Here is a 15275-nt window from a genome sequence, read left to right as displayed (position 1 = left end):
AAATCTGCATTCACTACGTAAAATTTAGTTTACAGTTTGTTGCACTTTATTTAAACTGTCAAATACTAATGTCCTTACAAATTAAGCTTATTAAAGATTGTGCCTTCACAAAACATTTCCCTACCCCCAATTACCATTGCATTATTACTGCCAGCTGAAAGGAGTCCGTAAACAGATATTTTTTTATGTGTACCTATTGTATAAATCAGACATATTCAGACCCATGAATGATGTCCATGACGCTAGGGGTATCTGAATTACAGTGGAAAAGCAATGCAGTCCCTTCATCCTCAAAAACCATGTGTGAAAAACCGAGTCATACTAGCCTGGCTAACACCAGACCAGTCTCATAGAGAATGAGACGTGGTCTGGGAACCACATGCTCATTTTCTCGTATTTGAGGCGTGGTTTACGAATGCCCAGAGCCGTTTATTGGGCGCTACGAATGTCTATCAAATGCATCTGTACGTAGCTCTTAGCCAATCGTTTCAATTATACCAGATGACGTATGTACAGTGACATCAATTCAAACGTAAACAACTTTTATTGGCACATGTGCACACAGCTGAAAGCTATGCAACTAAACTGGTAGCTGTATATTGATATTGAAAAGCAACACAACTTAGTGGCATTGTGACAACCACAGTACAGGCATAATGACAATATGATAATAATAAATACCACTTACCATTTATAAGTTAATTGTACTTCGTCTGACGACGATGCCTAGCAGGTTGGTCCTATAAAACTCTGTGTCTTGCCATATCCAAACATCCTTCTTGGATATGAAATTGTTTAACGCCAAAAGTTGCTCTTTTTTTTTAAATAAACTTGCATTCAAAACTACTTAGAACACTGTCTAAGGCTGCATCAAAGAGTAATTTCGCGTCTGCTGCCGTGCTGGATGAACAAAACTGCTTCGGTGTGTCGCATAGACGTCATCATCATCTTGCTGCCCCCTCCCTGTTCTGTGATTGGTTCCCTATTTCAGGGGGAAAATTGGTCCATAGTTTCCATGCTAGACTTGCAGCGTGAATACATTTGCGCGCAAGGCAGCACGGGGAAACCCAGGCTAGAGTCATACAGTACTTTACATTGAAACATTGTGCTGAAGTTTATATCCAAAGTGACTAATGGTACATTAAAGTTATTCATTTTACTAGTATTTTTTAAGTGTATTCGTTTTTTCAATACAAACAATGAGGCCATTGACATGTCGAGTTCATATTTCAAGATAAAAAAAAACTAAGAATAATTATTTTAATAAAATTAAAGACTTACTATTGATGGTTTCCATAAAAGGGACATTTAAAAAATATATTTCTTGTTTTACTACTCTAATGGCATACATATTGTCCGTGACGTGGTGGTAAAAGAAAGACTTCCTTGCCAGAATAAAATTGATAATATTATTAATGACATATTTAAAGTTGTATGTAAAAAAGTTTGTTGTATTTGTGGAAAATTGCAAAGTGGAAATGGCACCCGTTTCGAGGAATGACTCGTGTGGCTGTGTCCGAAACAGCATACCATTCAGTAGGTACTGAATGAGATGAAGTACTTACTGACTGTTAAAACAGTAGGTACTGTATAGTATGAATCCTAGTATTATGAATGTGATTCGACCATCACCATGTTGATACCATGACATACGGCGTCATCAACTCATGTCATACCAACGCGAAAACGGCCGCATCACAGCTTTCGCCTTTCTTCTTCATTGCATAACTCCGCTCCTGGGGCATCATGGGATACTGAAGTGTCCATCGTATGAATGCTTCGAAATCTAACCGGAAGTAGTAGGTCATCCAGGACTTTTCGCGTACTGTTTTTGGAATACTACGTATTCGGACGTACTACTCGCCTCGCCTACTGCTTTTCGCCTACTATATAGTATGGAAGTAGGCAGTTTCGGATGCAGCATGTGTGTTTCGTGTGGATCAAACCCATGACCTTTTGCAATGCTAATGCTAATGCTATACTCCATCAGTTGCGCTACAGGAACTATAAAAATTATGTTTGTGCCTTTTTCTGAATTGTACAATTCCTTTAATTGAAATCAAGAAATCAGTTCAGAAATAAAGTCAAATAATGATGGGGTCTTAATGTATAAACAAAACAGTTTAATTGGAAAGGCTGAGAGTTTAAAGGGGAAAATTTAAAATTTTCCGTCTGTCTTAGTACATGATGTAACTACAGCAGATTTAAGTTTCAAATATCAAAACTCTTTGTTTATTTTTTAGCGCGATGCTAATGGTCTAATCAGATTCAATGGATTATGCTAAGCTATGCTAAGGGTGCTGGCGCCGGACCCGGGGATCGGCTGAATGGATTCCAAAACTGTAAAAATCAAATGTTTACTCTAGGGTAGCTGGAAAATGAGCATATTTTCAAAAAAAGTGGAGTGTCCCTTTAAAGGGAATGACAAAAAAATATGATTATGTCTTTATATCTCTTATTATTTTCATCTCCCCCTTCTATTTTCTTTTCTATAGCACAAATAAACATACCAATAAAAAATATGTATTCATTCTTATCCCCCTTCTATCCCTGCTGCAGACAAAGTCTGTCGTAACCATGGCGACGGACAGTAAGGAGGCTAAGCTTGAGGCGCAGGTAGAGGTAACAGTATCTGAAGGCCCAGGTAAACACAAAAACAGAGTGAGGATCCACCACCAGCACTGTCTCTTTAAGAATTGTGTGCTGTGTTTGTGTGGCTGTGTGCTTTTAAACTCTCAGATTTACACACCTTTCTGAGTAAACTGTTTTTTTTTCTTCGATATAGTTCAACATTTGTGTTTAACTATGTCTGGTCCATCTGCGAATAGTTTCATTCTTTTCTCACTGTGTGTGGCCTGTTTTATGTTGGAGTAAAACTTGTTTTATGAGCTTAAAGCTAATGCTAGGCAAACAAATATACTGCTGACAAAAGAAACAGAGGTTATAGGGCACTTTAGGCCAGTGCTGTTTTCACACTACGCGGCAATTTCCCGGACAGGGTTTTGATTGGTCTGGGACTGGGCCTTAGTTATACGTTTTTTTAAAATACCTTACAAAAACAATACTAGTGTGCATCTTGAGACAAAACAACGGCACTGATATATGTTAAGATATGTCAGTACAAGGTGTTTTTTTAAATTAAGACAACTCAAACATGCATTTTAGTCTAGGACTATAGAATAAGCCCCGTCCGGAAACCACCCCTGTATCTTTTGTTTTAATGCTTTTCAAATGTAAACACTGAAAATTATTTGTACATTTTGTTGATTTGAATGTTACTGAGTTGATGTTATTTAGTTGGCTAACACAAAAAAGATTTCGCTGAAATTACAAGTTACTTGTGATGGTCCTGAAAGTGTCCCATAAGCCATAATTTTGGCAAAAATGTGTTTATGAATATTTATTAAACATAACTTTTAAAATTAAGTAATAAATATATTTATACCTTAATGGTGCAGTGCCACCAACTATAGTACTGTGCCAGTCTTTGCTAAAATTGTGACTATAAACCACCTTTCATAGTACTAAAATAAGTCTGTTAATGCAAAATTAAGTTTTGCCATTTGCAAAGCTGCGTATTTTGATATATTGTGCAGTTTGTGGCAATACAAAAATGACTATGCTATCATGTTAAAGGAAAAAACTACAGTTTTTCAACATTTTACTATGTTCTTACACTATGTTCTTATGTGCGTACACTTAATCCTTGTACAGCACTTTGTGAATATGTAAGCATTTAGTCTATCCCCATTCATTCCTTAGGATCCAAACAGGGATGCATTTAGAAGCCACCAAACACTTCCATGTTTTATTTTGTGTCACCATACTTACTCGTGTAACTACTCATGTCTCATGTCTTTAAATAGGGAAGGCATGGAGGTGTTTGGTGGCTTCTGGGTTCATCCCTGTTTGTATCCTAGGGGGTGAGTGGGGCTAGGCTAAATGCTAACACATTGAATAAGTATGAATAAGTCGAGGTAGGAACATGGTAAAATGTTGAAAAACAGTGGTGTTCTCCTTTAAAGTAGACTTGAGTATGAGGTGCAGGGTTGAGTATTTTGATGTTGTCAAGTGGGACACACATAACTTTTATTAAAGATTGAGAACCATCATCTAGTCTGAGGGAACGTATGTAGCTTTACTAACAACGACAGAATATAAAGGGAATTTTCGACCATATAATAGTATCTAGAGCACTAGACATAGATTCAGGGCTATTTTGTGCTGTTTCTCTGGCTGAGTGGTGTCCACTCACATCATATGCTTCAGTGACTGAAGATGCCGGCAGCACTGCATTGTGGGCCAGAGGAATAGGATAGTGGCAGTTTTGAGTGAAGATGACAAATCGATACGAGATAGAAAGATCATTTGTTAATGTGGGAGAGAAAATTGGTCAGGCGTTTTAAGTCATACTTTCTCATCATGCCATTAACTTTGGTACTGTATGATAATTTAACATCATTACATCAATGGAAGCGGCCACGGTCAGCAGGCACCGAATGTCTACTTTCTTTGTTATTGTTCCATTGTGTTTTGAGCAGTAACATGCTTACTGTGTAACTCCACACTACTTTCCACATTTAGCCTGTAACAGATCCACTCTGAGGTGTAGGGTGGCCCTGTGATGCCAGGCATTTCACCAGGAGCCCCTACAAACAACAGAGAATGACTTAGACATTCTTAAGCCTGGAGTATAGTGTATACACAAACACTCAAGAAAATATGATCTGGATGGTCACTACATTTATTTAGTAAAACTCTGTAACTTTTAAAAAAAGATACATTTTGTAACAAATATATGTGACCCTGCCTGTGAAAACTCAGCTTAAGTCATTTTCTACATAAAATCATCCTACATAATGTAAATTGCATTCTGTGAAAATAAAACCTTGATATCTTTAAAGAGACTATATGAAAATTTTCCAGCTCCCCTACAGATAAACATTTGATTTTTACAGATAAAACAAGCTATTGCTTAGTCAGGGTCAGGGATTGAGAGTCAGTTTACACAGAGATGTCGACTTTCAATCTTTTGCCAATGTCATACCGTTTTCCCAATTTGTGTCTAATTTAGGGTCAAACAAATACCACAAAACATAACTGGATACATGAAATCCAAGCTTATTCTTACTAAAGTTTGAACTGTTATATCACACCAAATGATGTCACTTCCTGGTGGATGGTGTCATTAGAAAATATATTCCCAAATTAGCATTCCTAGAAGGTTAATGAATGGAGAAATGAATTATGGCTTTTGATGAGTAAATAAAGACACTTACTTACCTTCTCATAATCATGACGCTTGCGTAAAACTTGTTTATTTTATGATTACAGAGCTTTATAAGAAGTGCCTTCCCAACCTGTGCTTATCTCTGTAGCGTTTATGATTCGTAATAATAATGCAGCCTCTCCATAGCAGACCAAACCAAAGGTCCCTTTTCTTATCATTGGTTCAATGAATGCAGCTACATGAAAACTCTGTGACTCAGTCATGTCAGGGAAGCTTTGCACCTGCAGCATTCGGTTAAATAGGTAGGATAATTATTTGGTTATTATTTGGTTATGTTTTTCTTGGACTAATGCGTTAGCTGTTTACGCAGTTTATAATTCTACAGCTACAATGAGCTAGTGTCTCTTAAACACATCAATGAGCAAGCTAAATGCAACAAGGAAAAACTAAGATGTTTATTTAGATATAAATGAAACATTGGGAGGAATTTACAACATCCTCTTGCAGCACCCCATGAATTCGTTAAAAATATGTATGATTATATGTAATGCTCAGTTGTTGATTGATGTTGACTTAAATAGAATAGATGAAGACTTACAGTACAATTTTCTGAAACACCTCTTCTGAAAAGTCATAACAGCATTATATTGCAGGTGATCACATCTTATAAAAGCCCTTACTTAGCAGTTGGCATGCAAGTGTTGGCTTGTCTCCCTTTGTTCAATTATGACTGTTCACTATAGGGCCTTGACTTTACTAGATGTTGACATCTGGTCACTTAAGTTACAGGTGCTTGTGGTACGACAAAAGGCTTTAATCTGAATGATTTTAATTTCATCAAATTTTAGAGCCTGTTCTGATCTTCTGTCTTTCATTTGGATGGCATTTGCAATTATACTGTATGGTTATATTAGCTTCTTTGATTGCCTAATGACTAGTTATCATTTTTCTTGCCCTCCTGACCCCATTTTTTTTAACAGAGTGGCGACGGCAGGGCAAATTTCAGCCATTCCGTCGTCTGTTTGGGAAGAAGAAAAGGAGGAAAGCACCACGTGGGTTTGAGGGATCTGAACTGAAAGCTAGCCATTCCACTGACAATGTTTGCAATGGGGTGGTCTCAGTTAACCAGGAGAATGATCCATATCTAAGGTAAGACTATGACGGCCCTTTTATGACCATTTGTGCCGGTGAGCATACAGTATGTTGTGTGTAAACTTCTCAAAATAGTTATTATTCAATAATTGTTGTTATCAGTATTCGTCCGAGTGTACACGTATTGTTAAACTTTATGAAATAACTTGTCGATTCACTGTAAAAATCTGTACTTTTTACGGTAAAAAATGGCATTGCTGGAAAACCTCTGTAATAAATCCAGGAAACATGTAAACAACTTAAACAACTTAAAAAACTGTAAAAAAAAGATTTTCTTTTTCATTACAGCAAAGTTTTGTATACGTCGCAATTCTTAGTGTATTTAATAAACTAATCAGTATAATATATATTTTTTTGCAGAATTAGGCATGCCTGAATTTAAAAGAGTCATCTACTCGCATATTTTGGAGTAAATTGATAAACATGGGCTAATTTTACAGTTAACTTTGTGCTCCACACCTTTTCTTATTTGATGATGCAGTTTTGGACCCACCGCCAGGTCCATGGAGTTTAAGGGGTTTTAATATAAATCTGCTTTGTACTTAAAGGAATAGTCTACTCATTTTCAATATTAAAATATGTTATTACCTTAACTAAGAACTGTTGATACATCCCTCTATCATCTGTGTGCGTGCACGTAAGCGCTGGAGCGCGCTGCGACGCTTCGATAGCATTTAGCTTAGCCCCATTCATTCAATGGTACCATTTAGAGATAAAGTTAGAAGTGACCAAACACATCAACGTTTTTCCTATTTAAGACGAGTAGTTATACGAGCAAGTTTGGTGGTACAAAATAAAACGTAACGCTTTTCTAAGCGGATTTAAAAGAGGAACTATATTTTATGGCGTAATAGCACTTTTGGGAGTACTTCGACTCGCCTGAAAAGTCCGCTCCCCTTCTCACTCTCATAATGGGAGAGGGAGGGTATTACTGCGCCGAGTCGAAGTACTCCCAAAAGTGCTATTACGCCATAAAATATAGTTCCTCCTTTAAATCCGCTTAGAAAAGCGCTACGTTTTATTTTTTACCACCAAACTTGCTCGTATAACTACTCGTCTTAAATAGGAAAAACGTTGATGTGTTTGGTCACTTCTAACTCTATCTCTAAATGGTACAATTGAATGAATGGGGCTAAGCTAAATGCTATCAAAGCGTTGCAGCGCGCTTCAGCGCTTACGTGCACCCACACAGATGATAGAGGGATGTATCAACAATTCTTAGTTAAGGTAATAACATATTTTAATATTGAAAATGAGTAGACTATTCCTTTAATAACATACAGCTTTGAAAATAATGCTATAAACATTAATTGAACAACACCAAGTATAACATAAAACACCCTAATGTACGTACTGTAACTAGTAAAAAAACTAAGATGAAACATACTTATTTAAATCAAATGTAAAGTGTAGCGCAGGGTATTGTAGGAAACATACTTTTACTATTTTCACTGTACATTTTACAGTGACTTGTATTTTTAACCAAAGAAAACATATTTTACCGTTAAAGTACATTTTAATCATGTTAAATTTTATAAAGATTTTCACCATAAAAAATTTGGTAATGCATACCTTTTACATTAAAAAACCCTGTATATTGTACTTTATTTTACCATAAAATTAAATGTAATGTTTGGTTAAATCTATTACAGTTTTTAACTGCATATGTCAAGGTTTTAACTAATTAACAAGATTTTACTGTAGCACTGTAACATGTACACCTAAGATGAGGTGAAATTCTTAAAATTCTTGAAGATGTTTATAATTAATTATAACTAGATTACAGTAAATGTATTATTGCACAATTTAATAATCTAACAATAGTGCATATACACTATATTGCCAAAAGTTTTGGGCCACCTGCCTTTATATGCACATGAACCTCAATGACATACATCCCATTCTTTAATATGGTTTAATATGGAGTTGGCCCAACCTTTGCAGCTATAACAGCTTTAACTCTTCTTTGAAGACTTTCTACAAGGTTTAGGAGTGTGTTTATGGGGATTTTTGACCATTCTTCTAAAAACGTATTTGTAAGGTCAGACACTGATGTTGGACGAGAAGGCTCCGCACTGGAAGTGATTGGAACACCTCCTGAATTCAATGATTTGGAAGGATGTCCCAAAACTTTTAGCAATATAGTGTATATAGTGTCCTTGGCGCAGCACCTTTTGGGTTAATAAATTTTTTTTAAATACTGTAATTAACAGAATGTTTATATTTGTATTAACAGTGAGATAAACACCCTGGAGTCTCGAGCTTTTTCACACGAGAGTGTATTTATCCCTGAGGATTCAGAGAACGCATATCCAGGGCAGACAATGTCCCAGGAGAACGTTTCAGACAAAGTCAAGAACATTCAGGTGAGACTGTGTATAAACACAGTGTAATTAAAGCATTTTTACATTCATACATTATCAAACCATGCACTATAATTTAAAAGCTTTTTTCAGCAAAGCTGAAAAGTTTTAGCACTCGGACAGCGCTGAGAATGTTTTGAAAAGCATTTAAAAAGGTTCTAATCTCACCATATCCATTTAAAAATAGATGCAATATTTGCATTTGTTTAAAGCAAAATTGTTTAAAGGTGCAGTGTGTAATTTTTAGAAGGATCTCTTGACAGAAATGCAAAATAATATACAAAACTATATTATCAGGGGTGTATAAAGACCTTTCATAATTAACAATTATGTGCTTAATACATTATAATGAGATGTTTTTATCTACATACACCGAGGGTCCCCTTACATGGAAGTCGGCATTTTGGGACGCCATGTTTCTACAGAAGCCCTTAACGGACACACTTTTTTTACTTAGTTGTCTCTGACGATGACCTGTTTGTCAGGTGGTGGCTACAGTAGCTTCTCTATGTGTTTCAAAAGTGAGAGGTGAGAGGTGGACTGAGCCGTTGGTTGCAATTCACAACCTCACCACTAGATGCCACTAAACTTTACACACTGCACCTTTAATTACTTACCAGGCTACAGGTGAAGCAGCTCTTTACATCCTCGTTTATGTCCAAGAGACTCAATAATAATCTTTTACATTTTAATCCTTTAATTTTTCATATTTAAAACCGTTGTGTGCTGCTGCACATCCATGTGCGTGTTAATAAACGCGCTTTGTCGTCTATAAGCGCATATTACTACCACGCTCTTTAAATAACAAAAACAATGTGGCGCTAAACGTGAAAATGATAAGTGCGGCAGGTTCAAACTAGCAAAAGACACTTGCATCGTGCATTGCGCCGGGTGTATGATAGAGCACATATTTTTGTTCATTACTGTTCTCTTCATGCGTTTGTTGACAGAAACAAATAGGACACAATATCAAGTTTGGTCAGAGACCCCCTTCACTTAGAAAGAGTGAGGGAGATGAAGGTAGCTCAGATGAGGAAGATGTACCACAGAATCCACTGAGGGTTCTTGCTCAGGTGGAGACTGAGCCACCTGAAACTGAAGCTGAAGAAAAGGTAAATTGTTTGAAATTCGCTCTTTACCCAAAGTCATATGGTCCCGCTTTGTTAATTATAGCTTAAATATATGTTTAGAACAACAGCATAATCATCTGTTTAAAAAACAGTAAGTTTGTTTGAGCCCATGACATTGGCATTATAAGCACCAACTGTACTACAGACAATTGTAATATACTATTTGACTTTTTCACTGAGCTAATTTCCATATGCATATAACTTGGATTGCTGTCGTACCATTGTCAGTCTCAACAAACAATAGTTTTTTCTTTATAATTAGGCTATCAGCCATGATATGGTCCCACACAGAACTCCAGTCAAATCCCCCCGTACTAAGCGCCCACCTCCCCCTGGTACAATTGAGTCTATTAATCTAGACGCTGTACCTCAGTTTGTCCCACGCTTGGACAACACTGCTGCCAAACACAAATTATCAGTCAAACCGAAGAACCAGAGGGTGTCTCGCAAACACAGAAGATCGACACAGGTAAATGGGAGGGTGATCTTCAAAGAACAGGGGGTATTTTGATAGCTTTGACATGAAAATATGTTAAAGGAAATAACATCTTTTGCTCTTTAATTTTAATACAATTCAGGAATTTCATGAAGTGGATCTCTCTGAAGTGCAAGAGGAAACAGATACACAAAAACATGAAGAAGTATTTGATTTGTCAGGAGAAGACTATAACATTATCCACGGAAGCAAAGAAGATTATGAGCCTACCGAGAAATCCATAAAGAAGCGACTTCATGAGGAGGAGCTAGAGCGTCTTGAACTTCAGAAAAGGGAAGAAGAGGAAGAGAAAAAGAAGAAAGAACAATTGAGAAAAATTGAGGAGCAGAGATTAGAAGAAGAGAAGCGCCACAAACAAGAACAAATGCAAAAGGAGGAAGAGGAGAGGAAAGAACAAGAACAAAAGGAGAGGAAAGCAAGGGAAGAGGAAGAAAAGAGGAAAGCAGAGGAAATGCTAAGAATAAAACAGGAGGAAGAAAAAAAGAGGCTAGAGGAAGAGGAAAGGATAAGAAAACAAGAAGCTGAAAAGATAAGGAGAGAAGAGGAGGAAAGAACAAGAGCAGAGGAAGAGAGAAGACAGCAAGAAATCAAGGCACAGCAACTTCGTCTAGAAGAGGAAAGAGAAAGGGAGCAGAAGGAGAGGAAGAGGAAGGAGGAGGTGGCAGAGAAACTTAGAATTCAGGAGTTAGAGGAGAAACAACAGAGAGAAGAAGAGCAACGGCTTCTTGAGGAAGAAAGATGTCAACAAGAAAAAGAGGCTGAAGAAGACAAAAAGAGGGAGGAGAAGGAAATAAAGAAACATCAAAAAGAAGAGAAAGCAGCCGAGGCACAGACTAAAGCCACTGACCCAGAGTGGAAAAGAAAGGCAGAGGAACTGCGATGGAGAGAGATGGAGGAAAGACAGAGACCCTTCACTTTCAAGGTGTCCTCAGGAGAGAAACAAATACTCTTCCAGAAAGTCAACCTCACCCCTGTTACTCCAGCAACTGGCCAACATAGTGAAACAACAGCTGAAACCAGTGAGGGAGCCAAAGCCTCTTCTCCGGGATACACTGAATCACCAACTCTGTCTTCATCTCTTTATGTCCCTCACACTGCTATTCTTGTGACAGGAGCCCAGCTTTGTGGAACCGCAGTCAATCTTGATCAGATCAAGGATTCAGCCTGCAAATCCCTTCTTGGTCTTTCTGAGGCGAAAAAAGCCATAGGCACTCCACCAACCAAGAGCAAAACATCTCCAGATCGTCAATCTGGAAAAACCAAATCTTTATACGAGTCTTCCTTATCTGCAGATCAATCCAGTGCTGCTGTACTGGCAGAATGGGCAAGTATCCGATCCAAAATTTTAAAAGGTGCTGAAGAGGGAAATTATCCAGATCAGAGTCGAAAGCAATCCCAGAGCAGACCAATTAGTGAGGATCTAAATACAGTGCCATTCTCTCATACCAGCCTCAGAAAAACAATGTCAGCCAGTGCTAAGTTTTCCATTACCCCAGCTAGAAAGAAATTTGCTGATTCTAACAGGAGCTCAGAGGTTTTCAGTCCGGAAGAGAAGGAAGGGGGGAAAATAGAATCTGTATCTGCAGAAACTCCTCATGTTCAAAAGGCAGAGTGGCCTTCTTTAGGGACCAAGAACCAGGGCAAGGGATGCAAGGTCACCCGCATAGCAGATAATGCTGAAGAATGTATGTTTGCCAAAGACCTCCCCTCCTTCCTAGTTCCCAGTCCACCACATGACTCTTCTAAATTACAAAGATTTGAGACTGGGTCCCCAAGTCAGTCAGAATCAGAAGAATCAGATGCAAAGGATAAAGGGGATCAGAAAGATCACGGTGTTGATGAGCGGCCTTCACCTTTTGGAATCAAGTTGAGAAGGACCAACTACTCTCTTCGCTTCCATAATGAACAATCTGCAGAGAAGAGGAAGAAAAGGTACAGTGCAGGTGACAGTTTTGAAGGTGTCCCAGTACCTTTAACATCCACTGATCAAGACTCGGACACTTCTACACTTTCTGAAAGATCAAGCCCTGCTACTCCACAACCAGATACTCCTGGGTTCCAAACTACTTTAGCACCCAATAAAGAATCACGAATCAAGTTTGGCAGAAATACTTCAACACGAAATGAAGTGGATAACTTTGTCCCCAAGCCTATACTTTACCAAAAACCAGCTACCTCCCCCCAACCATCTGAAGGCGCCACACCTCCACCCTCTCCTTTTTTAAAACCTGGCAAGCGCACTTCAGGGGATATGGTTTCCCAAACAAAAGAGGAGATAAAACAGGTAGTTGCTGAGCAAAGCAGTTTCCACAAGGATGATACTTCAGCATCTGTATCATCTCAGAGACATGGACAAGTAGAGGATGAGCTTAAAGAGAAGAAGTCTTTTTTTCCATCTATCAGCATCCCATGGAGAGAAAAGACAGATCGCAGGACCGAACTCATTAAAAGAGGTTCGAAATAATCAAGCACTTTAGAGCTATAACTACAAGAGCATCATTTGTAAAAGAAATGTAAAATTGAAGTTTGAAACTACTCTATGAAACCATCCTTTCTGTTAAATTGACACTCTGCATTCTTTTTCCTTCATAGAAAAACCCTCTCTGCAGGCCAGGCACTCCCTGGACAGCACACGGACACATGAGAAAGAGACAGGACCATTGTGGATCACTCTGGCACTGCAAAAACAAAAAGGCTTCAGGGAACAACAGCAGAGCAGAGAGGAAAGAAAGAGCCAGAGAGAAGCTAAGCTGGCTGAGAAATTGGCTAAGGAAAGCGTATGTATACATCATTTACATCCGGGATGGGCAACTTTGATCCTGTAGGGCCAGTGTTCTGCAGAGTTTAGCTCCAACTTGCCTCGGCACACCTGCCTAAAAGTTTCTAGTATGCCTAGAAAGACCTTAATTGTCTGCTTCAGGTGGGTTTAATTATGGTTGGAGCTAAACTCTGCAGGACACCGGCCCTCCAGGATCGAAGTTGCCCATCCCTGATTTGTGATTTACATGTATTATTTAGCAGAAGCTTTTATCGAAAGTGACAAACAAGGGAGAAACAATGATGCCTAGCTGCCTAGATTTGACATATTGTAAATAAAACTACACGGTTACATCAATTCTACCTGAACCCTTCTGTAACTGTAGAAAATACAAAAATGTTGTTTATGTCTAATAGGCTGGAACGGTCAGTCCCACAGAGGATAAAGGAAATGAAAACTCCAGCCACCCCAAGCCTCAAACAGCACTTGAACATAAAAGACCAGACACACTCCTGACCCGCTTTGAACGCCGTGACAACTTGAAGAAAGCCAATACCTTGCCCAGTTCAGTCACAGGTGAGGATCACTATTTGATCATGTTTGCCATAATGTTTTGATGCTTTTTATACACCTACTCCTAGCTGCTCTCATAATTGCAGCTCTCATAAAGTCACCCCCACGTCTGCTTGAGACAGAAAAGTAAGCTTTTCAAACTGTACATGTTAGTTAACAGTGACTATCAATGAAAGCTCATTCCAACAATGTGGGGAACTACACCAGATAAATTCTTTATTTTTTTACAGTTGAAATAACCGACCCGACACCCTCTCCACCCTCGACCAAGGATGTGACAAAGCGCTTCCCTCCTGGGGACACTACCCAGGTGTCCACCGAGCCTGCCTGGCTCGCCCTAGCCAAGCGTAAGGCCAAAGCCTGGAGCGACTGCCCACAGATCATCAAGTGATCCAATACCTTTGACCCAGTAAAACACAAACAAGTCTCATCTTCTTCATGCGCATCAGTTAGGTCACTGAACCACAGCTCACCTCCAGTGACAAATGGCAACACTGAAACTTTTAACCTTCATACTCCACGAAATACAAGCAATCAGGCATTTTCTAATAATTGGTGTTTAAGTTCAAATGTATTGCCATGATGACAAAAGATTGTGCCTACGTACAGATTCGCCGTGAATTCTGTTAGATGGATCAGAGAACCAATGATGAAACGCATCTCCAAAAGCCAACTATTATTCCTTTTGGTTTTCAAAAATGTTTTCATGTTCTGTCCATCAACAGTACATTCAATCCTTTCTGTCACAGCCAATTAAATACAATTACAGCCCCTCATATCTTAAAAGTTGCCTGTTAACAGAACTCATTAGTGTGTATATCTACACAATGCATGTCAAACTCTTGATCCTAGATATTACTAAAACAGTATGTGGTTCATAATCAAAACAATTTAAACATTATTAAACAATAAAACAAGACAGTATGTTGTTCCACTGGTGGCAGTTCTGGGAAGCAATTCAAGGGCTAATAATAACAACAACGACAACACAGTTGGTATAACCTTGATAAATCTCATTCTTCACTCCCACAAGCATGTACATCCAAACAACAGTTTTGTATCATTTTTAAGTACAGCCACCCTTTCTCATGTATTTACTTAAATGCGCCGACATCCCTACACTTTGTTGATGGACAGATGTGGTCTCTTTTTTCTTAATTTATTATATTTGATAAAGTACAAAGATCTTCACTGTGTCCGTGACAACTGTGAGTACTGTCATTTTAACTATTGCTAAAAATCATTATGATAAAAACATGTCAACACTGTTTACTCATGTAATTGACTAACACTGAATTTTTCCTCTATAGGCTACAAAATTTCGCGACACTATAGTATTATATGCACTTGAGCCGTGCTGATCTACTCTTGCAGTGTCTATAGCCGCCTGTTTCTGTAAAATTGGTTGCCTGGGATCACCAATTGTCTGCTTGCTGTAACATAAACAATGCTGTCCTGGCGTAGCGTGTGCTAGCATCTCTTTTACCGCTATTTAGCAAACCTGTGACACGGCTAAGTGATGTGAGATCAGTGTTTCAAAAGCAACATATGGGGGGTTCAGAACAAGAGATCT

At 38.4% G+C, this 15275-nt stretch overlaps 1 protein-coding gene across 6 annotated transcripts in view; it reads left to right on the top strand.

Moving 5' to 3' along the window:
- Window positions 1–14985, top strand: part of cracd (capping protein inhibiting regulator of actin dynamics) — a 35370-nt gene extending 20385 nt beyond the window's left edge. For 2 of the 6 annotated variants that reach the window (XM_055185796.2, XM_055185797.2), the window contains exons 2-10: window positions 2560–2644; window positions 6211–6379; window positions 8619–8748; window positions 9696–9857; window positions 10138–10344; window positions 10454–12824; window positions 12964–13148; window positions 13546–13705; window positions 13933–14985. In XM_055185796.2, the coding sequence (XP_055041771.2) occupies window positions 2578–2644; window positions 6211–6379; window positions 8619–8748; window positions 9696–9857; window positions 10138–10344; window positions 10454–12824; window positions 12964–13148; window positions 13546–13705; window positions 13933–14093 (3612 nt within the window). In that variant the 5' untranslated portion in view covers window positions 2560–2577 and the 3' untranslated portion in view covers window positions 14094–14985. Of the gene's footprint in view, window positions 1–2559; window positions 2645–4976; window positions 5533–6210; window positions 6380–8618; window positions 8749–9695; window positions 9858–10137; window positions 10345–10453; window positions 12825–12963; window positions 13149–13545; window positions 13706–13788; window positions 13829–13932 lie in introns of those variants that run through there. The other 4 variants (XM_055185800.2, XM_055185798.2, XM_055185799.2 and 1 more) reach the window with 3 other exon arrangements.
- The last annotated feature ends 290 nt before the right edge of the window (window positions 14986–15275 follow it).

Source organism: Misgurnus anguillicaudatus, chromosome 18 (genome assembly GCF_027580225.2).
Source record: "Misgurnus anguillicaudatus chromosome 18, ASM2758022v2, whole genome shotgun sequence".
In the NCBI taxonomy this organism is placed as follows: Eukaryota; Metazoa; Chordata; class Actinopteri; order Cypriniformes; family Cobitidae; genus Misgurnus; species Misgurnus anguillicaudatus.
This window is presented reverse-complemented; position numbering and strand designations above follow the sequence as displayed.